The sequence below is a fragment of the Pterocles gutturalis genome, unplaced genomic scaffold, assembly GCF_000699245.1.
Source record: "Pterocles gutturalis isolate BGI_N339 unplaced genomic scaffold, ASM69924v1 scaffold16591, whole genome shotgun sequence".
Classification (NCBI taxonomy): Eukaryota; Metazoa; Chordata; class Aves; order Pterocliformes; family Pteroclidae; genus Pterocles; species Pterocles gutturalis.
In genome coordinates this window covers 28,379-53,523 of record NW_010103386.1, presented here as the reverse complement: position 1 = coordinate 53,523, position 25,145 = coordinate 28,379, and the positions used below count along the sequence as shown (strand labels likewise).

General features: G+C 38.4%; 1 protein-coding gene across 1 annotated transcript; it reads right to left on the bottom strand.

The window, feature by feature from the left end:
* Positions 1-15,669: 15,669 nt before the first annotated feature.
* Positions 15,670-24,375, bottom strand: LOC104471383 (serine/threonine-protein kinase 32B-like; the record flags this gene model as incomplete). Its single annotated transcript, XM_010086710.1, has 2 exons — positions 15,670-15,821; positions 24,320-24,375. Coding segments are annotated over 2 exons (208 nt in total), but the record flags the coding sequence as incomplete, so codon positions are not given.
* Positions 24,376-25,145: the final 770 nt, after the last annotated feature.

The window sequence follows — 25,145 nt, the reverse complement described above, 5'->3', positions numbered from 1 at the left end:
CCTGCAGCTTCTCGTTTGCAACTTCACAGCCACATAGATAACGTAGTACATAACCATTTACATACCCCAAAATAATAACAATAAGGATGCACAGAGCTTAGCAGCCAGTCGGCATACAACACATGCCTGAACAAGTGTGCTCCAATGGGTGCTCATGTCATCACAAGTAAGAACAACTGACCAGGAGTTGAAGGGAGTCCTGATGCAACCTATAAAACTCCCGCAGAATAGTGTTGGGAAACCTCTGCACCGGTAAAGGTGCTCATTTGGGGCTCTACCACTTCTCCCAGCTGGCCACTACTGAGTTTTTTACCCTATTTTTATCTTTCCTCTCATTTTCCTTCCCACTCTCCCACCCCCCCATGACCCACTCTCTCCAATAACTTTAAGCATGACATCAGTTACGGACACTGTTAGTAAAGCTTTGTATTTACAAGTCTGTATCAACTTTTTGTACAACATACTGGTCTTCCTTTGGACACCAGAGCATTCTCTGGAAGAGCTTTGCTATACCCATTTGTTATGATAGGCTCTTGATTTCAGGGCCTAAGGAAGGTGTTACAGTTGCACTTTTGAACACCCCCTAAGTGGCATAAGCCTGAAGCTTAATACTTAGATTTACAACTACTGACATTCAGGAAATATCACAAAATGTGTCTAAATTATCTCTTTGGTTTAGACAAGGAGCATACTTTTGAAGTTATTTTCCCCACAGCCCCAGTCACTGTGGTTAGACACAATTTCCAGAGCAGTCTTGGAGTTGATTCATTTTGGAAGGAACTGGAAGATGCACTTTAGAGATGTACCTAGTGCACACCACCAGGGACTAAGTCCACTGGCCCAAACTGGATTTAGGCTGAAGCAAAGCACCCTGAAACGAACATAGCATGGATCTTAGAACCTCAGCAACAATTGCTAATATAGACGCAGTTTTGGAAACTTAATAAAATGCAGTCAGATGTTTTAGTTACCTCTCTGCTATTGACTTCGTTTCAAAAATTTTACCTCTTTCTCCATAAAGGACTGGCATTCACTTCTGCATTATGGATAAATTCATTTACCTCTTTATGATCACCTTAAATTTCTGTAATAAAGTCCAATACATTCCAGTTTGGGTCATTTCAGTTCATTCTCCATCAAAATTGATCTGAACTAATGAACCTTTGGGTTCTGAAAGTTCTGGAAGACTAACTGAGCTGTACTAAACCAAAACATTGAATCCTTGGTCTCTGTACTAAAAATATGGCATTCCAGCAGTTTCATATATTGAAACTTTATTTCCCCTCACATTTTTCTAGGGAAGAGATAGCTAGCTTCAGTTAAATTCTCAGTTCAAAAAAAGCTCATCTGCAAAACAACCCACTGCAACTCAGATGAGAGGGGAACTTCAAACTCAGAAGAGAAGAAAGAATGCTAGCTAGCTAAGTTTTCTCAATATCATGAAGGAAAGTTTATGATTACTTCAGTACAGAAGGATATTTGCATTGCCAGTCTGGATAGAAAACTTTGTCTTCCACAGTGAAGAATTTAGCACATGTATTAGCCTAAGATTTCAGAAGAGTAGAGTTATCCTTACAGTATCTTCTGCCTTGCTATACTTAAAAAAAAACCAAACAAACAAACCCAAAACAAACAACAAAAACACAGCAACACCCTCCTCCCCCCAAAAAAACCCCCACACACCAAACTAAATCCTTGTCCTACCCAAAAAAATACCTAAGGTTGGAGTCCTCCTTGTATTTTACCCAAACTGAAGCCTAGCCCAGTTGTCTAAGGTGGTTTTTCCTGTGAGTTAGTGAGGTGCTTAGATAGGTAGGTCTCATGTGGGAAATATGAGTTGGAAGGGTACCTAAAAGCCCCTTAAAAAAAAAAAAAAAAAAAAAAAAAAAAAAAAAAGACAAAAAGGACTACTTCAGCCTGTAGCCGTTTTTTGGCACAGAATCCTTAGATTTCCAACAAGAGTTAGACTTCAGCTGCGCTCTGCTCCCTCCATCATACAATTTTTTTCCCCCACCAAAGTCAAGAAGTTTTCTTCCAGTAGAGATCTTCTCTCAGCCCTCCGACCTGCCTGCCCACTGCAGAGGCAGCTGAAGGGGAGATTAGAGAAACCCTCCTTGCCAGAAGTCTCTGCAATGTTTAGGAGCTATTGAAGTTACAGGCATGGGTACGCTTCACATAGCATTTTATGCTGTCCTATTTTCTCTCTTTTTTTTGGAAAACAAGAAGGGAGTCAAGACAAAATAGTCTTTCAGAGATATTTATGCTAGTTTATGTCAGAGGCCAAAACAGCATTACTGCAGGGGAAGGTACCACTTAGTGGAATTGTGATTCTTCCTATTCTCAAGCTAGCATAAAACTTTGTCTGTTTCAGGAGTGAAGGGCTTCTTCTACAGAATACTTAGGTATCTGCTGCTTCACAGCTATTTGAGCAGACTTCTTTCCTTCCATACCATATTTACTCTTCATAGTAAATATGTTCCTGCCTTATATACAAGGCACTCCCATTTCCCTGAGCCCCTGTAACACTGGTCTCTGCTATACCTTGTCTGAATTGAAAGTTGCTAGAATTGTGTTTACTTCTTTACAAAAGCTTCTGCCCCACTCCAAACTTTTTTCTCCCCTCTCCAATTTTTGGAAGATTAGTGGTTGGACTAGAGGGGCTTGTGCTCTCTGTGGTAGTTTCATAGATGCACCAACTTCCCATCCTTTAGATCCTCGATGCATACTCACTGTCAGATCAGCCTCTTGGATCCAGCAGAACAGGTTTCCAGATACTCTTTCTGCATCCCTTTACAGGCAAAAAGTTAATCCATATTTCATCTCCAAGACTTATTTATTTCCAGAAAGCCCCATTACAATTCCCACTGTCATTATCTCTGCTTTCAGTTTGTCTTGTACTCAGATTATGTCAACAGTACATAGAGGGAGAGGCAGAATTACTCTAAAATAAACTGAGGCAAAGGGGAAGGTTTTGAGTATCCCCACAAATAATGAACCAGTCTCTAACACTCTCCTGTAATTCCTTCTCTTTGAATTCAGGCTGTCACCACTGTAATCAGACTCCTATTCAACCCAACCATTTTTGTAATGACCTAATTCTCTGCTACATCCTGTATCAGGAGGCTCAGTTTGGGCTTTCATTCATGATTCTTTTCACTCTCATCATATCTTTACACATCAAACGCACTTTCAGAGTTTTGTTTTTCATATAGCTACCTCATCCATCCATCCAACCTGAGGCTTTACATGTGCCTTGTTTTCTTCAGCAGGCAATGCTTTGCTTTCCTAAAATATTAACAGAAGTATTAGGTTTGCCAACGCAAACCTTTCTTGTACAAAGTGGACCTTTAAATTGTCAAAGGCAGAATTTAAATAAATCAATTTTTGCCTGGTATTTTCCCTTAAAGGCAGGTAATAACAGCAACCACTTACTACAGTCCACTGTTACTTATTCAAATGGAAGTTTATAATGTGCAACCCAATTAAACCTTTCAGCAAGACCATTTGTCTCAAGAGTCTGGACTTGAGCTTGTCTTCTCTTCCATTGCAGTTGTTTCTAGTGTTTGGTTTCCTTAAAAACCCCTAAGGAGCAAAATCATTCTTCCTTCTGCCACTCAAACCTCCTCCAGAGTATACATCCTTGTGATGTTTAGTGATTTTGGTTTTTAAGCCCTACAGAGTCTTCTACCATTTACAATGTAATCTCTTCTGTATGCAGAAAGAGGTATAAGGTACAAAGTCCCAACATGCTGAATAGTTGAACTGAGCACTTCCATCCAGTTTTTCAGAAAAAACGACAACTGCCCTGAAGATGTCTGACCGCAACTTTTGTGTTTTGAACGTTCTGCTGCTTCAGTTCTCTTAGAAAAAACAGCAAATTCTCTGGCTTGTGCCAATGAGACACAGATGCAACACCTCATGTTTAATTACTTTTGGAGCTATTTTAGGACATATGGTCACAGACTCTGATGCTCCAGAAAGGCAGCTGAAAATAGGAAGAGATATTCTGGATGTCTATTTCAACAAAATATGTCACTGCTCTCCATCACACAAAACAGAAATAGCATTTCAAAGTGGGAGACACTGTTCAAAGTCAACTGATCATTTTGGAGATGGCTGCCATTTTTTGTAGACATAAATAAGATCCGTTTGGTGGCGAGAGAGTATTCAAGCCAAATTTTTCCTCTGCTAGCATTTAGGAAAACTTACAATGACTTCGTATATCTCCTCTTTACTGTTCTACTTGGGGAAGCCTACACCTATCTTAAATATATGTGCTACAGGCTAGCATTAATGATTAAGAACAGTAATAAAAATCACATGTTTAAAGAAGATTTTTCCTAAAAACTTCTTACAGCAAGAAACAAGATTTCTCTAAATAAATTTATGTAAATGTATGTAAATGAGATAGGTGGATGTGCCTAAACTCCTCTCATCTTTTTCTCTTGAATGAAACAGGGAGCATCAGACCACAATTTGCAGGAGAATTGGAGCCAACATTAAGGAATCAACGTATTTCTGGATATTCTGACTTTTTCTAGTAGATTTAAGATATTTAGAAGACAGAAAAAAAATAGATTTTAGTCAATACTCCATTCTCTGTTAAATTTTTGGTTAAAACTGCTTTCAGCCATCTTTATATACAACTTTCATATAAATATGTAGTTAGGCTATAGCATAACAGCTCCCACCCTGCTTTTATTAGTATTATTACTGCATTAGTTAGGATAAAAGCCCTTATTGGATTTTAACAGACTACTCTGTAAGTAGCGGAGCCAGAACTGCAGATCAGCATCCCACAATAGTTTATATTTTTACAGAAGACTGCCATAAATGAAGAGTAGTAATATAGCGTGTGACCAAACACTCAGACAATCTAATTATTTAAATGTACACCACATTTTTAAAGCTAGTGACCAGAATGCAAATTGTCTGGTTTAACTACTGGCTTTGACTGATTTGTCTCTCTTTGCTGTCATGGAAACCTACATTACATTAAAGCCAAAGAAACAATGGAACCTAATTAACGTCCCGTGCATCTTCTGTACAGCAGAAGTATTGGGCAGTTATTTGTAACATTATGGCAGCAACTGCCACATGTTTTTCAAATACATAGCTAAAAGACTGCATTTCCAAAAAAAAAAAAAATTATTCATATGAAAATATAAATACACATAAAGAGAAAGAAGAAGTCAGAAGCATAAGACGGATAGAAGAGACACCCTCTCTCCTCCCTTCCCCCCAGGTCAGGTATTTTGAGGGGTAGATTTAAAGGAGAAAAGGCCATTTTGAACCACCCTTTTATTTAGTCCCTGCAACCTGGCAGTTTCTCCATAAGAGCAAGAACCAACCTAAGTTAAAAACAACAGCCTGTCAGGATACCTTGAGAGGAGACATCAGGGTGTGGGCACTGATAGAGGGGAAAAACATCAAGATGGTGATTAGAGAAGGTTCAAGAAATAGAAAAAAGGATCCCTCCTCGTCTTTGTCACCTGCCTTCCTTCATTCATCTGTACTGTGATATCTCTGTACTGTACAGATCCCACTTCTTCTCAAAGACTGAGTGTTCGAAGAGGTAGGAACCACCACATCTTACTTTTCTAGACTGGTCCTTTGAAGAAGGCTCTGCAGGTGCAGTGGTACACATGATGCTTTTTTGCTCTTGCTGCAGCTTCAGGTTAAAAATTCAGTGTTCCTGCAGAATGTGGAAGAGGATAGAGGATAGCATGGGTGAAAGTCCTGCAAGCTTAATTTGGACTTTTATTTTTATTTTTTAATCAAGCTCTCCAAGTAAGAAAGACAGGAGATCAAAAGTAACACTTTTTTCCCTGTGTTAATCAATGGATAGTTACAGAATTTTGTCTTTACCACTGATTCTAGACTGAGACAAAAACCATGTCTCAGTGATGGAGATGCTTGTTGGACACTATCATTTAATTTCACTATAACTGTAAATGCTCCGCTTCTGGGAGTTACGAATTAGTAAAACAAAGTGTCTTCCTAAAGGTTAAACTGAAACGCTTCACACATGACTGATTAAACAGGGGAAAAAAGCTGTTTAAGCAGGGAGTGTAGAGATTTCTGCTGACGCACCACAGAACTGGCTGGCCACCGCAGCGCCGGGACCCCGGTGCCAGCTGCCCTGCCCTGTCAGCCCGGTCGGGAGCCTCGGCGGTGACTCCTGCCCTTTCTGTGCACAGAACTGGAAAACACTCTGCACAGCCCTGCTCCCCAACCCGATTGCATTTGACAGCTCCATTATTCTGAACTAATGACAGCACCTTTAGTTTCTTGTGTCCTGTAGCTCAAAAGCACGTTGTGCCTGTGAGCTTGCAGAACATGTTGTTCAGCCAGGGTTCTTCGCCTGAGCAGAGGCTGGACAACAATTTGAAGGGCCCCATTTGTCTCTTGTCACTGGGAAAGAACACAGACAGAGAGCACAAAAACTTTGGTTTGCTTTCAGTTGTCTCCTGAGTAAGAGAGATAAAAGCAAACAAAAATTACTTCCTAGAGTGTGAAATGAAACTGTTCATTAGAACAGTTACAGAATAGTGAATATAGGATGTCATTAAAGCAGGCTATACTTGTCAAAGGTTGTGATAACACTAATTAAAGATATTTTTTCATCTGAATTGCAGTATCAGCCACTGCCACTAATTATGCAGTTAATGTGCATGTGGCATCAGTTGTACTAAGTAGGAAAAAAAAAAAAAGAAGGAACCATAGGCTACTCAATATTTATTGATTTGACATCCTGAAGCTGGCGATCAAAACACTATTAAAAAGGTCATAAGATACTCTTGAATTATTTGCAGAAAGGAAAAAAGAAAATAAAAAAGAAAGAGAGAGACATTAAAAAATACATAGTTTATCCAGCCATGTTTCAGGAAATAAAATAATCCATGTTAAAGTGTTCACCAGACATCAACAGCCTTCACTCAACAAAACGGACTGCTGGCCAGACTATTCCAGAGAAGAGGGGACTGAGAGGAATGAGAGAGGAAACCCAGGAGACTGCAGCTGAGCAAGCATGTATCTGTGTGTCACAAGCGAGAGACAGAGCTTGGTGAGCAGAAAAAGGCCTAACATGATCGATTAGGAACAGATACAGGTGCAGTAGGGAGTTGTTTTAGGGCTCAAAGGAAAATGAAATACAAGATCACCGCCAGAGCAGTGCCAACAGAAAAGTTCAATTTCTTCTTCGGCATTGAACAGGGTTAAAGAATCATAAGAGTAGTATTTATTCCCTGTTAGTCTGAGTGAATCATGTTGTGCTGTTCAGCTGTCCCAGGCTGCTGAGGTGGCTGCTGGGCACAGAGCTTCTCTGGCAAATTGCTCATCTTAGAACCTTTTATTGGGATGTGGAGGAGGAGCTGTTCATTTCTCAATAGCACATGTGCACGAGGCAGCCACCTCACAGGTAGTCCCAAAGGCACGCTCCTCTCTGTTACTCTAGATGCTCACAATGTCATTTTCAATGTTTTACTCCTTTTTAAAAGCCTGCCTTATCAATGTTTTGATATCTTTATATCCTAATGACTAGTGCCAGTTTTTCAGTAAAGATAAAATTCTTGTTGCCACTTGAACAAATGCTAGAAAACCCTATGCTTCATTGGTATAATTCTATAATTTAGTGATCCCAAGTATCAATCAAAATTAGGCTTTTGTCATTATTTCACAGAAGACTTGTTAGACACCAGATGCCACAAGGCTTTTAGAATAGTGGTAGTACAACCGTACGTAGTTTGTCTAAGCCCATACTTCACTAGAGAATATTTAAAAGCAGGCAGCTAGACCATGGCTGAAGACAAATAAAAGATGTTAAACCAGGCTTCCCAAATCTGGTAAAAATATGCAGGTGTTCATATAGAAACACTGGATCATCCAGTAAAGCTGTTTCAAGAAGTGAAAATTTTACTACCTGTTGCTTATATAGGGCTGGTTGTACTAACTGGAAAGAAGCAATGCTTACCCTTCTCTAAGGAATGAAGTACTGTCCTATCAAAGCTACAGATGTCACCATTTACTAAGTGATGAACAATAATAATAATGATAATGCTTGAGACCAGCATAACTTACTTTATCCCTCTCAGGTGTTAATAACTTAACTTGTAAATTACATCTCTACATTTTTCTACTGCCTTACAAGTTTAAGTACTAAAATTCCTTTTAAATGTATATAGCTTAGAGTATGCTGTTCCATTCTTATCACATAATTTGATCATTTATCATTTACCAAATTATTTTCTCTATGAAGGAATATTTTGGTTTTGAGTATTATCTTCAAATAAAGGATATTTTCCTCAAGGGAGTATTTCAAGTGTTCTAGTTCAAGGTGAGCAAAATATTTTGGTTATTTTTTTTTTAATTGTTGCAGAGTTTTCAGCTTCCACAGAAAGAACAGCATGCGCAGAGGTCCATAGCTCTCCTCTTTGGAGAGACCTGAGAAATAAAACCTGACTTCCTCTTCCGCTTTCTTTATTTTCAAGTATCAGTAAAAGAAGTTCAGACCTTGAAGAATCTGATTTATGCACCAGTATTGGGTACATTTTCTGATTAGGTTAGATTTTGTACCCATTGAAGGTGAAAAATGCCTTCTCTTTCCATCCCACAGTTCACATCTCTCACCAGGCTCATTATCACTTCTGTTTATATTCTTGTTTTCTCCCACCCTTCTCCCAGCCCACCTGCTGGTGAGCCTAGGAAAGCTATGGTCAAGAAGAAGAGTTGTTTACGTTAGTTCCACTTTTCTTATTGGTTTGCCATCAAGGCTCAATTCCATCACCCAGGCTTTTTGCAAGAAAGAATTTGCCCCCTATAACCTGGGTAAATTCTACTTTAGACAGTTAGAATTTGACAGGCAGAAGTCATTTTCCTCCTGGCCACAAGTGTTTTGCAGAGGAATTTAGTCATCTTCGTAGACCATGACCTTACCTTGGTCAGGACATAGTTTGTAAAAAGTACATCAGTAGAAAAAGAACCTTAAATCCTCCTTTATGTGGCATGTATTTATGAAACACGAGAGATAGTCTCTTCTAATGAGAACTACACTGCAAAAATGTCATTAATTTAGAAACAAGATAGAATTAATCATTTTCTAAAATCTTATTTTCAGCTTCTCACTGCACTTTACAAGTCTGATAAAATGGAATTATGTGCAGATTTATGCTGTAAAAATCCATAGTCAAGTTTTAAAATAATAAAAGCTTTGATAAATTTTAATGAACCAAGGCAAAAGGTCCCTTAAGCAGGCAATATTAAAACAATAATGCATTACAGACCTTCCTGCTTTGGCTCAATCACACTGTTTGCCATTTTAAATCCACTCTATTTGATACAGTTCTTACAATACAAAATTTAAATTACCTTACACTCAAGATTTTTATTCTTAGTTATTTATTTATACCTCTTATATCTATATAGTTAGATTTTTTTTTTCTTCTGTTATGTCTTTTGGGTCAAAACTGTCCCTAACTTCTAATGTTTGGCAACATTAAAAACAGTCTTGGCATTCCAGCAGAAGTAAAAAGGAAAGATCCGACTTGAAGAGTTAACACATTACCTGAAGCACACAGACATTACTTCAGTTATCACTATTCTGATATACCTTGCTTGTTCCATGGTGAATTTTTTATTTGTTTTGTTTTTAATACTGGTGCTCTGACTTTTACATCAACCTGTTATAAATAAAAAGGAATTCACCTATGTGTTTCATCTCTGTTTTGAAATAGAAATATCATGGCTAAACCTCAAATATATTCTAAAGTAAACCATTAGGAAAAATTTCCAAACCATATTACACCACCAATAGTCTGCAACAATAACATTAACATTTTTTGGACTAGGGATAGATTATAGGATCTGTTCAGTATCAAAGTTTTGTAGTGAAAGTGTTAAGCACTTATTTTTATTCTATAAGCATCACCTACTTTGCATTCACTCTCTGGATGTCTGTGGATGATTTTACAAATACATCCAAGACAGTTCTGCAGTCTGATGGCTGTCCCACAGTTGCACAGCTTTGTTATTGCAGTGCTGAGCTGCATTGTATATAGTCTACCTTTAGCAGAGCTTTTAGTACGGGCTAATTGCAGTCCCAGTTTCCCTAGCACAGGTAAGAATCATTCATGCCTGCCTGAAAACAGTAGATTTGCATGATGAACTCATTGCCCTGGCACTGATTATGAGAACCACTTTACCTACAGGACCTTGGTTATGAGTTTACACAATTTAGCTATCATGTTTGGTATTCATAACCTTTAAAGCAGAGAATAAATAAAAAAATTTAAAAAAGGGGGGGGGAGAAAAAGCACTGCTAGCCTAAATTGGCAACTGAGGAGTCTGAAGAAATGTCTGAGCACTTTCCTTCTTTCTTTCCCATGTCACTAGGCTGAGAGCACTAAAACCCTGCTCCCTTGCAAGCTCTTGAGAGTACCCCTGTCACAGCACTGGGGCTCTGCTTCTGGACAAAAAGGAACAATACTCCTCTCTGCCACAAATGTACAGCCAATTATTGTGACTACACCACAGACCTGAGACATGGCCAAAGCTAACCTCAAGCTCATGACAGTCTGCTTTGGACAGCGGCTATCCCCCTGTGAAGGCAGAATGAGGCAATAATCACAAATCCATAAGAGGAACCTGACTGAAACTGAACATTCTTAAAACAAAAGAGGTTCTTTTTCCCAGCAGTTTGGTGTTTATTGGTGTTTATAAAAAAATTCCTCTTACAGTAAAAGCTTTGTGGGAGAAAAGTTTATTATGGGTCAGCAAATATAGTCTCTGTCTTAGTAAGAATGATGTAGAAGAGAGGTTCCTAAGAAAGATCTCAATATGCAAAGAGACATAAATGAGATGAAATATCTATTAGAGCAGTTTTTAATGCAAAAAAAGATCAAAACTAAAACTATTCCAAAGGGCAATTCCTGCTTTTATGAGGAACATATTAAAGTTAAGTACAAAAATATATATTTCAAGGTGACAGCGATTTCTCACAGGAAACAATTAGTCACCAGAACAAAATTCAGTATAGGTAGACTCAAGACAGTGTTTCAGTACTGGCAAATAGTATCTTAGGGTATCAAAATCAGCACAAAAATAACTGTTGGATAATTCGTTCATCAGTCAGTGAAGATGTTACAGCTAACACCCATTTAGGACAAGTATCCAGAGGTTACCAACTGGCAGTCTTGAGTCCAATGTAATTTCCAGAGCCAGAAATAGTATGCTGAATATTTACAACTCAAGACAAATCTTTCTTATATTCTCTTCTTCCAATTATCTTACCCTTCCTGCTGCCTCATCACCTTTTCCTGCCCTTTTTCCTCCATCATTATCTCTTCTAAGGCTCTGGAGAACAGACTTTTTTTCAATCTTAGACATAAAACTTCTATATCTTTACCTATTCCAGATTTACATTAATGCAGTGGTGAATTGATCTAGCTATTTGAGGAAAGTACTCACCCTTTACTCCCTCTATAGAAAAGAGTTCATCCATCTAAGCTCTGTACAAGACACTAAATATATCTTTCTCCCTTGATTTACAAACTCTTCTTGTCTGGAAAGGAATCTCAGAGCCCATCAGATATCTTGAATGGCCCAAGATTACATGGCCTTAGGTTCATGACCTCAGCTAAATTCACAAAAGTAAGAAACGTATATTGTATCAATAAACATGTCAGTGGCTGTTCTCCAGCACCAAGATCAAATGGCACGGAAAAGTCTGTGCCTGGACTATTAAACTGTCAGCCTCAAAAAAACAGGGTGATGGCATGCAAGCTGCCTACTGGGAGCAATCTGGCTGTGCCTGGGGATTCTCTGGGATAGTGCTCATGCCCCAGCCCACACCTAAGCTAGGAATAAGTCTAAAATATTTAGCAGCATGAAAGATTGAGTTCAAGAGTCCAGGAAAAATACCCAGATTTAAATTACTAGCATAGATGTATCCAAAGAGGGCAACATCATAGCCTTTCTTGCCATTAACCAGGCTTAGAGCAGCTGGTAGAAGCAAAGGGATCTAAGAGCATTGAGCACCTTTGTTACTCTCCAGGAACACAGATTGTTTGTCAGGATCTGTTGCTTTGTGACCTTTTGGGCATCCACCACATACTATTAAGATGGACATCATTACAGCTTTTTTAGGACTCCTTACTGCTGAAGAGCAGCCAGGCTAGTTGCAAACACCCAACCTGTGTCCCAGCAAGAAACACCACAAGTCCCCTGCTCCCTTACAAAAACATAATGTAATTCTTCTGTTAGATCATAGACTTTACTCACAGCCTTTAGTATGGAGTCTCATGAAGATGGTCATACTAGATATCAGAAAATAAATTTTCCATCCCTTAGAAAACATTTTCACTCTAAATTAGGTCTACTATATGAAGGCAAATTACACAACACTGCAGCCACTAAGCAAACTCACCTAAGGCCAACCTGAACCACCTCTTCTTGGTGGTTGGGGTCTCTGATAAGTAATTGATGCTCCTTGATTGGTTCTTTTCAGCTCCACTCAGTAGTAAAACACTTGGCCAGGTGTTCTTTCTTCCCTGAGTTTGTAGGTTTATGCACATTTCTGATACCAATCTGAGGAGCAGAACCATGCTATGGGACAGTCCAAGGTGACATTTCTCCAAGCCTATTCTAGAAATGGCATCTTCACAGAGAAGTGACAATTTCCAGCTATGCGTGTGTGCATGTGTGTGAATTAAGCAAACCATCCAACACTTGAGACTGAACAAATAATTAATTCTCTCCAGCATTCATTTTTTTCTCTTTTTTACCTCCCCTTTTTTTTGAAGACAGATTGGGGAATTGGGTGAATTCAGAAACGTGTGAACATTTTTGCTACAATGTGTGTTCTTCACTTGTTCCACTTTAAACTGAATTTAAAGCTTAGTCTTACTCTAGCTGGTAGCGGTAATGTACTTTTGTAGATCTGTCTTATGAAATACATACAGTTTCCAGAGACTGATGAGTAGAAAGAAAAATACATCAAAATACAGAGCCTTTCTGAGAATGCAGCTAACACTTCTTTATGGGTTGTTAAATATATCAAACATATTGTTCTGTCTATAGGAAAATGACCTATAAGCTGACAAAAGTAAATCTTCACCCTTCTCCCTCTGCTGCCTTTGAAATTGTTCTGACAATTTTAAAAGTATATAAGAGCTTTAAGCAAAGCTATTAAAAATAAGATCACTTCAATGCTCCAAAAGTTTTTAGGAATGGTCCAAACCTTTTTTCAAATTTTTCTGTTCCACATCAGCAGAGAAACTATTTTGATACATTATTTTTTTTGCAAATAACTTCTGTCTTTTGTGGCAAGCTGTATTATTTTCAGAGCAGTCAGTGGATGTACTCATGTTTGAAGATAAGTCATTTAATGTCAAGTCTAACTGTATTGGTACATAGGGAGCAACCTGGCTCTTGGCTCAGCCCTAATGCATGTTGTGAGAAAGATATTTAAAATACAGATTCTTTCAGGAATGCTATTCATCTTGCCCAGGGGACACCCAGATATTTGGGGAAGGATAAACATGGATGAAATGCTGGATCTTAGAAGGGTACATTGTAGTCTCAAGGTGGGACCATGCTAGGAGCTGACATTTCTGCAGCTCATTCATCTATGCTTGAAATACATGACATACAAAAGGCCTGATAAAAAAACAGGACTGGTTTTCATTTTAAGAAGGAATCTCCATTATCAGAAATGCCTCTAACGGTGATAAAACTGGCTACAAGGCTCACATATCTTTAAGCATTTATTCAATTTCATTTTTAAAATGAAGGTTATAAATCAACCCCAAGCCCTTCTTGAAAAATGCTATTATGACCGTTTACAGAAGAATGATTCTTTTCTGTGTCAGATGTTATGAAAGACAGTTCATACTTCAAATAATATGATTTATAAGTTGAGATTGTGAAGTCAAACTTAATAAAGCTCTGAGAAGATGCATGAGCCTCAAAAAGCTTTTTAATATAGATCTTTTGGAGTTGAGATGCTACCCTTGTTTTGTATTAGCTGTTCTTTATTCTTGTGTATTCTGGGGTTACTGATGGATGCCAGCAGAGTTACCCACTACAGAAGGTTTACCTTCTTTCCTCTTCTCTTTCTCTACACAAGAATTTAACTGATGACAGATTGCTTACACATATCTCATTACTTCTTTGTGCAGTTATCATGCACAACTAAAGGGCTTTCCAGTATTCATGTTTGTTTCTTGAGTTGCCAACTTTTCTTTTTGATGATGTAATTCCTCAAAAAAAGATTAATGTGCTTGGTTAGTATTCCTTTTGGTTCAAGGAATTGTCGGGAGATTTACCACTATATTAACTTTATTTTTAAAGTCTTGATGATTAACTCTTGAAAATCAGCTGTTCCGGTCAGGGACAGCCCCACAAACTCATGAAAAGGTTGTCATGAGCAGAATATCCTCCAAATACGCTTTTCAATCTGTCTTTGTGATTTGACATTTTGAATTAAGAGAAATAAGACTTCATTTCAATTCAAAAGCAAAAAAAAAAAAATTATGACAGTGAAGTTATTCTTACAGAAAATGATACTTTGGGGGAAAAAAAAAAAAAAAAAAAAAAGCAAGTATTTTACTTCCAGACAAAAGAGCAGATCAGATCTAGACTACCTACCTAAGCTTAAATTTTGCTTCATATACCTGTGGATTAGGGGAGACATATATATATATATACACAGACATATATATGATTAGGTCCTTTTTGAACAAATTTTATGATCAAACCCTTTGCTGGTATAAGTGAGTGCAATTATCATAAAGGTGTGTTCACTCAAGCAACAACATAATTTGGCTTTTAATTCATTAAATGTGTTAAGCTAGCAACAAGAAATTTTTCACCTGTACAGGTCAAGAGTGAGCTAAAGGGCAAAAGATCGTAGGTTAGGCATTGACGTTTAGCAAGACAGATAAAATTCACAAAACAAAAGGTCTGTTTGCACTGTGACCATCTGCAGCCAATCAAGCTATTCACAAACTGAAAAATGTTGATATCATAATGGTTTATGTTCCCCTTTTTTTGAACGATATAGGTCATTTTTAGATGAGAGGAAAAGTCTGCAACCCATTACCACTATCACTACATGAAAGCCAGCAAATAAGTCAAGCTGGTGCTGTAGTTGAAGCTAGTCATTACCTGACCAACATTTTCTCACACTCATATGTGACGACCAAGGCATGCAGTGGCAGAGAAGAGAAGAGAAGAGAAATTCCGTGTGACAGAAAGATGATTTTCTGTTGTTCCATGTCAGTCATTCTTTATGAGTAATTGAATTTTGAATTTTCTCTGAATCAACTAAAAAATATTTAACTGAATTGTTGGGAGCCTTATAACAGATGTTTAGTCCAGGTATCGTCAAAATGAAATCATGAAGCTGGACAGAACACTTTTCCACACTCTGCTGTAACAATATGGAGAGAAACCAAACCAGAAATGAAAAGGTGAATGTGATGTTTAAATATTCCAAAACAAAGGGTCACCTTTAAACTGTTCATGAAAAATAAAACCCTCTGCAAAATATAAATACTTTAAAAAAAGAGGTCACCAAACACTTTTCAGCTTTCCAGCCTTCCATGGCCTGAACTGATTCAGCAATAAGTAGAAAACAAGAGATCCTTGATAGATTTTTAAAGGTTTGCTTACCACAGATTGACTAGGAAGGGATGCTCCAGGCCTTGCATTATCTGTAGCTCCCGAAAAACATTTCTAACTTCATCTCTCTCAATGCACTTCTGTTTATTCATATATTTCATGGCATACATTTTCTTGGTGTCTCTCTTCTGTACAATGCACACCTAAATGACAGCAAAGTAAAAGACAAAGTTTGACACCTCCAGAAAGGAAACAGTTGTGACTTTGAAAAAAAGGAGCCTTTTTAAGATATTTCAGTAGTCCAGATCTGAATAGTACAACCTAGGAACACCTTCAAAAAGCCCATATTACATCTATGCAAGATTCTTTGTGATAGATTGTAATTAATACATTAACAAAAGAACCCCCCATCCCTGTATAGGAAGAAACAGGGACTAAGAGAAGTAGCATAACTTTCAGAAGTTACACGGTAAAGCTGGGAGGAATACACTCCAACTGCTCAAACTGTAGGATAATTCATTAATCACAGAAATTACTGCCTCCTGCTTAGGAAAATGCACAATCATTGTCCTCATTCCCACAAGTGAATACACACATCTTGATTACTGCATCATAAATGTAGCCTACTTTCACCAGGCTCAATATTTCATCTAAATATCAGAATTATGCTCCCTTAATTATTGTTGAAAAGAAAATGAATTTTTGTACAGAGATTCATCATAATGTTTTTGAAGTCACAAGAGACCATTGCAATCATTTAGTCTCTGGAAGTAAATTTCTTTGCTTTAACTTTATTTTCTTTTTTTGACAAAAGTCAAATAATTTTGTAAATGCAGGAAGAAAATCTTAGTCAAAAGAACTCCCATGTAAAGGTTCGATTGTTTTTCATCATGGTAGTTTGCCTTATGAATGAAGCTGGCAAGTGTCATCAGTACCACAACTGAGAGATATAATTTTAAATATAATTTATGGCAATACAGAAATATAAGATTGTTTTGGATCACATCCCCAAAGCTGGTGTAAATCTCATCTTCATAACAGCCCTACCTACACACATAGAGCAAAATCATATCTCCAGCAGACTTCTGTTCTGAAGGGTTTTTCCTGCTAATTGAGCAGGACTTTTTAAAGTGACAATTTTAGTGTCTTCACAGCCAAGAGAATATCAGCTGAAAATATTTTGGTGCAACATTTTTATTGCTGATACAGCCATAGACTCCAATCAGAATTTTTAATCATCGGGATGTATACAGACCATGTACTGGAAACATCTGGTTTAGATATCACAACTCTGTAGTGCCTAAATTCAAAGATATTCTGTAGGATTCACTTGGTGTGGACACTATCACTGTATATGCACAGTCATGTACACACACACATACACACATGAGCGTGCACACACACACTCCCACATTATAAGAGACATATATAAAACTGGTGCTCAGACATCTGATTACAACATGGGGCCAAGCAAAAAGAAATCCTTTGTTTTTGAATTGGATTTTAAGGAACTTGCATGCTTTAAATGCTGTAATGGTCTGGAGAAACTAAGACAACTTCCCACAGAGGAAACTTTTGATTTTATAAAGGTCTCATCTGGATTCTGGACCTGGTGACGAATGACCTGCACCAGGGTGAGGATCCTAGAGAGACCTACTGTATGGTAACTTATTTCTCAAACACAGAGGAAAGGCTCCAGGAGCATAATACCAGCATATTTTACTTCCCCTGCCTTTTTCCAGTCCCTCCAAGAGGAACTGAGCCAGTGAAACCAAACCACATTCATTTCTCTGCAACCCTGTTTTCATGAAGTGTGTCCTGGAGCTCAAATCTACTTCAAAGGTAGGAGTTAATAGAGTACTTTTAACCTATAATGACAAGGTGTAATTAAGCAGAGTTTCTAATTACCTTTCCTACTGTCAGGAGATGTTCTGTTAATTAAGTAAAATATGGATAGCGATGTTCTGTCTTGAGCCCATCAATGTTGAACAATGGTGAGTACAGAAGTTTTACTTCATTTTCCTCCTTGTGTTGTTATGGAAAATCTGAATGTTGGTGATGTCCTTAAGATAACTAAATGTTCAAATTTTTATGGAATGAACCCAGGCTATGGAACAATGGGGAACTGGAGTTGGCCTTTTGCGGGAAGAGGAGGTAGCAAGTGGGGCTGAACTGAAATGGAGCGATGGAAGTGAATCGTTCAAGCTTCCACAAGTTCTTCAAAAGTATAAGCAGAGTTTGCAGGGGCAATTCCTGACATCCTGTCTGAGATTATGTGGACACTCCAATTTAGTGAATCACATTATAAAGTACAATGTTTATGGATTTTGGCTCAGAACCTAAGTCCAGAAGTTCATTCACTTACATGAATTTGCAGCATGACTGTCATATGAAACTTGGCCAAGCCTGAGGTGTTTGCAGAAGTTTCCTATTCCATTACACAAAAAGCCTTCCTGTTGAACCGTTGACTAGTGAGACTGCTGAGAAAATCTCGTTTTACTCAGCTGAGAGTTACAGGTTTGACCAATGGGTCAAACTAGAATCATATACACCACTTAACTATGTAATGTAAACAGGTTATCAAACACTGTTGTGTCTCCAGAAGGCACTCAGTTCTCCAACCCGCCAGGTGGAGGTAAAAACAAAGCTGTTCAGCACAGCTGAAACAGACCTTCTGTTGCTAGTGAAAGCTTGCCTAGCGTACACCTTTAAAACAGAATGAGAGAAAATATTTTCTAGCAATGTGTACCTGTGCATGTCTTTTAATATGGTTTCAAAATCAACAGGATTTTAATTAATATACTAAAGCTACTTCCTACTAAAAATCAGGAAATCCAAGCTGCATTCACATTGATGTTATTGTGAATAACACCTGGCATTTCTATGACAGTGCTGGATAGTAGTGGAGATCCTCCCTGGTATTTTTACCTGCTGGCTCTAAGCACTTCTTCAGAGCAAGACACCCATAGGCTGAAGCTTTTGTGCTAGTGCAGGGAAGAAAGGAAAAGCCCTTGAACTCTCCTCACATGTGAAGTCTTAACGGGAAATATTTAAATTGGGTTTTTTTTGTTTATGGTTTAAATTCTTTCCAAATTAGTCTTTTTAAAGTAGGGACAAACAGGTGCTCTGGAACCTCAACAAACAAATTGTGTGATGACTCATTATTGTGGAAGTCTGTGCAGAATTGTCTTGTTTACACATATCAGTATGGAAGCCTGTCATGCTCACATTACTAACAAAACTTTTCTGTGAATACAGTTTACCAAAGCCTAGACAGTGCCCTGCTCAAACTGATATCATTGCTTCAGCAGTCTCATAGGTAATGCTTCAAACCAAATATATAAATGTCATGAACTCAACAGCTATCCAGCTTCATAGTCAGCTGATAGAGACAGGCACATCCATCTCCACCTAAGATATGGGCCTAAATAGGTCCAGAAGGCCATCTCTAGAGGGATGGTTTCTCTTCTAAAGTCCCTCTAAAGAGACTGTAGATGTCTAGCTTGAATGGAGGCATCTGTGTTGTACATGTTTAAAGGTAGACAGCATGAATCCCCATTCATTTTATTTGGAGTTATATGGTGCTTATTTTTAAAAGTCTCTTGTGAAAATATTTACCTTCTAACGAGGGTTTTTCTACATGTCTTACTGTTATCACAGGGTTGGATCTTTTTTCATATCTGGGAGAAGGTAACAAAGAATTGCCTTCAAAACTATCAGGTAAAAAGAAATTTACCAAAGTGTGACTTGGAGCCACTTTCCCTCAGATCCAGGGGGAAAAAAACTAATAATGACTGCAGGGCTAAACATTTTTCAGGAGCAACACAGGCTATGGTCCACTTCTAAGCTACCTTCTCAAATTTCTTCTGACTTCACATGTGAAAAATAGAGCACCTACAGATCGAGTTTGATCTGCAGATTAATAGGTCACACAGCCACCAAGACTGCTCTGGGTGACAAAGTGCCCTATGGTCTATTGGAGAGCTAAGTTAAGTGCGAGAGTCATGCTGAGTAAAATTGGGGCAGAATTTGATAATGGTTTGCTGCAGAAAGCTGCATAATGTTGTGTTGGCTGAGCAGCCACAGGTAGCTTCAGAGAAGCTCTTCCCAGACCAAAAAGATGGAGCTGGTTTAAAAATTTTACTTGCTGCAAAACACAGATTTCTCCTGTTTCCTGCTAACTTTAAAAGACTTCTAGCTGTCATATGCTCGGTCCAGAGAGAACAGCAGGGAGTGGGAGCACTTAATCTCAATAAAGCCATTTTGGTCTGAGTTTGGTACACGAGTACTTAGACTACTCAACTACCTCACAATACGGTTTCATGACAGGTCGTAAAAAATGAGAGATGCAAAACTGAAATCAGAGAAAGCTCCTCTGTGCAAGATCCCTGATAGTAGAGAGCTGGCAGCTGGAGTGCACACCTCAGCCTTGCTCCTGTGTCATAATCTTCTACATCAAGTATGTCAGGTCAGTAGATCAGATGGGGCACTTATAGCTACCATGAGTGATCACAGCCCAGCAGAGGGGCAGTGGCACCGCATGGGCAGAAGACACTCACCTAGACATAGGGAACAACATGACAGAAATCAAGTACATTTCACACGCAGTATGGGAATTGACAAATCTGCTATGAAGAGTGTGCCTGAAATACTGCTACCTTGTCTGTTCTCACCCACATAACCTGAAAAATTAATGCTTATAGTCTCAGCCTACAAGCAGACTTGGAAAGATTTACACAAAGAGGCTGGAGACTGGATATCATAAGTTTGCCTTTACGCTGCCAGGGAATTTCCTTGATATAGGGGTATTCGTTCCCAGACTCCCATTGGAAAACCATAACAGCTGGAGCTGCGACCAAGCATCTGCTTAGTCTCCTTTCATATTTACTCAAGCTAAAAAAAAAAATCTGTGGTTATCCTGTCAAACAGTGTTAGTATTCTGCAGTTGTGTGTTATGTTGCTTTTAGGGTAGCAGCATATTTTTTCTGAAATGCATATTATTTAGTAAAGTACCCTTGATCAGTGCAGATGTGATTCTGGGCTCCCATCTGTTTTACACCAGGGTAATTTCAATTACTTCAGCAAAGGAAGTCACTGTTTCATACATCCAAATTAATCAGAACTAAGTCCTGTGTTTCAGCATCTTAGACAAATAGGAGAAAGAGTTTGCACATTGAAATAATAATTTGAATTTCATTTAAGGAGGTCAGATTGTTCAATGTACCTGCTTCCATGAACAGAGAACTTGAAGAAAATTGGTACTATAATATCCCTGAAAAGTAGTTGTTGCACCTGAATACAAATTATTTTGCGGCAGTAAGCCTGCAATTGTATGGTTACTGTTGCAGTAAAGAACAATGACAATTCTTGTATTTCACTCTTAGTTGGCTTTGTACTTATTGGATGATCTTAAAATCCACAATTTTTTGCAGTATTCTGTTTTATAAGAATGATGGCTTTATATATAACAAAATGGAAAAATTCAGACAGATTAAACATGAGAGAGCACTTTTAAGGTATCACGTGGCATAAAGAAATAGCTACTTAAACCAGTGTTCAGCATTTTTAGGTTGAATATTTTTAGTTGTCTATTTCTGAATTGACTTAAAAGAGAAATATTTAATATATTAAGAAAACCTCTTTGGACAAATCTTCTGATGTGGCCCACTTCAAATGTATTTGGAAATACTAACAATGGGAACATGCCAAGCATATCTAGCTTAAAGGTCTTAAAAAAAAATAAAAATCAATGTTTCCTGTTACATACGAGGACACCAATGCATAAGAAAAGAGCTACCTTCATCCACCTAGCAAAACCAGGTCACTGAAGCCAGCAAGGCTCCTTTCAGAGGAATGCCACATACCTCACTTGGGCACCATTTGGGCACACCTTGCAGCAGCTCACAGGTCTGTGCCAGTGTCTGTATGTACCGATGGACACATACATACGCTGCATGTGTATACATGTGCCCATGGGGGAGGGGGGACAAATATTCAGTGAGTGGTCACACATAGCTTGCATGTCACTTGGCTTGAACAGAAGAACTGCTGACTTACACAGGAGCTGTGGCTGTAATGGTTCTATGCAGGTTCAGAGCTCAACTTCTTCATCTGTCCCTTACCAGGGTGCAACCCGAGCTCTGGAAGGACACCTGTCTACGCTGAGAGAAGCGATCTTGGTTGGTTCTGGAAACAAGAGCATACTTCCTGTTTCTCTTCTCTCCATACCCATTTCCTACACTTCTCACAACTGCTGTGATGTATCTTCTCTTTTTCTGGGGAAGATGCTACAGTGCATACAAGACTGCATCTGCTCTTAACATGTCCCTAAGAAACAGCGTGTACCGAGGCAGCGGCTTTAAACAGGCGGCCACTTCTCAGAAAAGACAAGCTCTTGAGATACAAAGCATTTGATACCAAACGGCCTAGGAATTATTGTAGCAGCAAATGTTGCTACTGTGAATGGAAAATGCCAAAGGAAAAGGCAGGGAGCTGCTTTCTAAAGCCAGCTGGGAGGGACAGAGCGTTGCTGCTGAAGCAGCCAGCCCCCATGGAGGAAGCGGGGTGCTGAGGATCCCCCTGAGCTCTGTGCACAAGAGCGAGCTGAGCTGCACGGAGTCCCTGCCGTATCAGATACCTCCAGCAGCAGTACCCTGCAGAGGCCTCAGGTTGCTGTAGCAACCACAGTAATTTAAGAAATATTGAGAGAGAGAGTGATTGCACCAACAGCAATAAAATAAAAAAGTAGAGCATGTCTTAAAACATCCTACTGCTCTCAAAAACCAGAAGTGGCCACAGAGCAGCCATAAAGGAAGAAGGCAGTTTAGGGAAGGCGTGATACCGAACACGGCGTTACATGTTGCAGGATGTGAGAGCACAATAGACCCCAAACAGTAAACAGCAAGTCAATAGACCTTAGAGATCTTGCATCATTTGTTGACATTTTCTGCTGCCAGAAGGACAGTAATAGGAAAAGTTGCCAGCAATGAGGCTTTTAAATGGACGATAAAGGCACAACTGACTCACAGAGGAAGACACTTGAAACAGTGATTTACCATGTTGTGCTTTTGGCTATGGTATAATAGGTCATTTTAAAATGGGCTTCTTTCTTTCCCTGTCCTTGGAAGGAAAAACAAGGTGATTGGTCAGAAGCTTGGATTCATTTGGGAAAAGTAAGCCTGTTATGCCAAGGACTATTCTGTCCCATTTGACAGCTGCAAAATAAGGATTCAAGTTTAGAGAGGACTTGAGCAGGAGTTCTTTCTTGCATTAAACATGTTGTCTCAGGGATGTGTCACTCTATTCTCACACATACATGTCCCCAGAGTAGGTTCACAAGACCACTGAAGCCATATAAACCTGAGAAAATTAGATATTTCTAGAAATATAGAAACTTTCACCAGTTTCCTAAATGCCATGGAGAAGAGTGGATTAAGCATCAACAACAAGCCTTCAAAAAGCACATAGGCTTGTTTTGGTTTCCTATGTGATGTGGAAGAGTGAGGGCCCCTTTGAAAGGGCAGAGACAGTAGAGGTGTGAATGGGGAAGCTTTGAAGAAAGAGGGGTGTAGGTCATCTTTGTGATGGCCAGCATGAGTTGGACATATATTTAACTGCTTATCCTGGATCTAACTCACACTCCTGTACCTCTGTTTAGTTTGACATGATATTCCATCAGTGTATTGTGATAACAAACAATCATAGATCTCCAGCTGCCCTGATTTTTAGGCGATTCTTGAATAGCATTTTGCACTAGCAGCATATTCTCCTATTGACCTCAAAGAGGGTTTTTATTGGAATGTACTGATCCGAATAAGAACCATGCCTTGAAGGACCATGCTGTTCTGCGAGAAGTATTTCAGGCCTCTGTAAAATGACAGTAATTTTTTCTGCATGGAAAGCCAAGAGCCAACAAAATCCTGTGTATGTGCTTAATGCATAACTACAGAAGTAGCTCCCTGGCACTCAGCTGGCGTACACTCAAAAATAATTTAAATCAAGATCTAGGTAGCTATTGCTTGATCAGTTACTGAAGTTATATTTCACCTTCAAATGTATTCCTGTGAGTAACAGTTTCTAATATTTTTATAATATGATTTTCTTTGACTGCATAGCCTTGTATTTACCCATATTAAAATTTAAAACCTTGTTATAGTCTTTATTATAGGAAAGAAAGGTCATCTACTCATGTGTAAACAAACCATTAATCTTCTGTGTTTCAGCAAAAGCCTTTTGAATTGAACAAACATTTACTCAATGATCATAATTACAGTGTATGTCAGTTTATATAATCCCAAGTGTATTGAATCTATGTAAAGTGCCTTTAAAATACTGCAATTATTTTAAAGACACAAATAAGTCCAGAGAGTCTAGAGCAAGATCGCTCTAGCAGACTGTGTGAAAAAGCAGTCTGCTCATGTTTCTTTTTGTTTTGGGGACTGATTTCTAAATTCTGCTAATCCCCAATGAGGAAACTTAATTATTATGATTATTTTTACTCAATTAACGTCAGTGAATGTATTGTAATAGAAATAATTTAACAAATAGTCAGAATCAGTTCATGCCGATGATCAGATATCTTTAAGAAGTAAAAAGCTACAAAGCCTTTACTCTTTTACCCTAGTCTAATCAGGTTGGACCACAAATGCACAAATGAATTCTCTATTAGATTTTTAACTGCTAGAAATAAATTGATTCTTACCTTTCCAAAACTCCCTTTCCCAATAGCCCGCAATATTTGAAAGTGGTCAAAGTTAACTGCAAAATAAAGGAGAGAAGAAAAGGAAAATACTTTGTAGAGTGCTAAGTCAGAATCAGAAATCAGATAAGAAAAGAAATGACAGTGTTTCCAAGTAATGTCATTTTATGATGCGGTATTTCCTTTTTCTCTTAAACCACAAAACATATTTAATACCTAGCAAAGCAGAAGTTTGCTTTAAAATATGGTCCTTTAATTTTATTCATCAGCCCATCTTAATCCAATGCCTCCAGTGCCCAGTATCTCCAAAAAGAAACATATCTCTGCCCTAACCAAGTAAGAAGACAATAAGTTAACATAATGCAGACATTACCAAAAGCTGCTGAGCATTTTCCATAAAGATTAAAATCTATTAAAAGGGTACTGAATAATTCAGGTAAGTTATAATGTCTGCTTGCAGATACATAGTAATATAAGGATAGTATTATTACAGTAATCACTCTGCAGGATAGTTCCCATATTCTGTTACAGTGAAAGCTTGACCCATGACGTGCTAGCAGAATCAGCCCCTCTAAACTTTGCCACCTTATTATAACACATAATGCTCACATTGTAAGACTATTTCACAGATGTAGCACAAGTTTGTTTGGGGAAATTTCATTCCAGCTTGGCAGTAGAATAGATTTACTCCTACTTCATGAAAATCTGACAAAACAGTCTTCCCTAGACACTGAAGTGGTTTGTTGTGAAGGCGACTGAGAGATTTCATTTCTCAGAAATGTCATTATTGTTGGTGTTGCATGAGACTGAACACAGCATGACCTTCAAA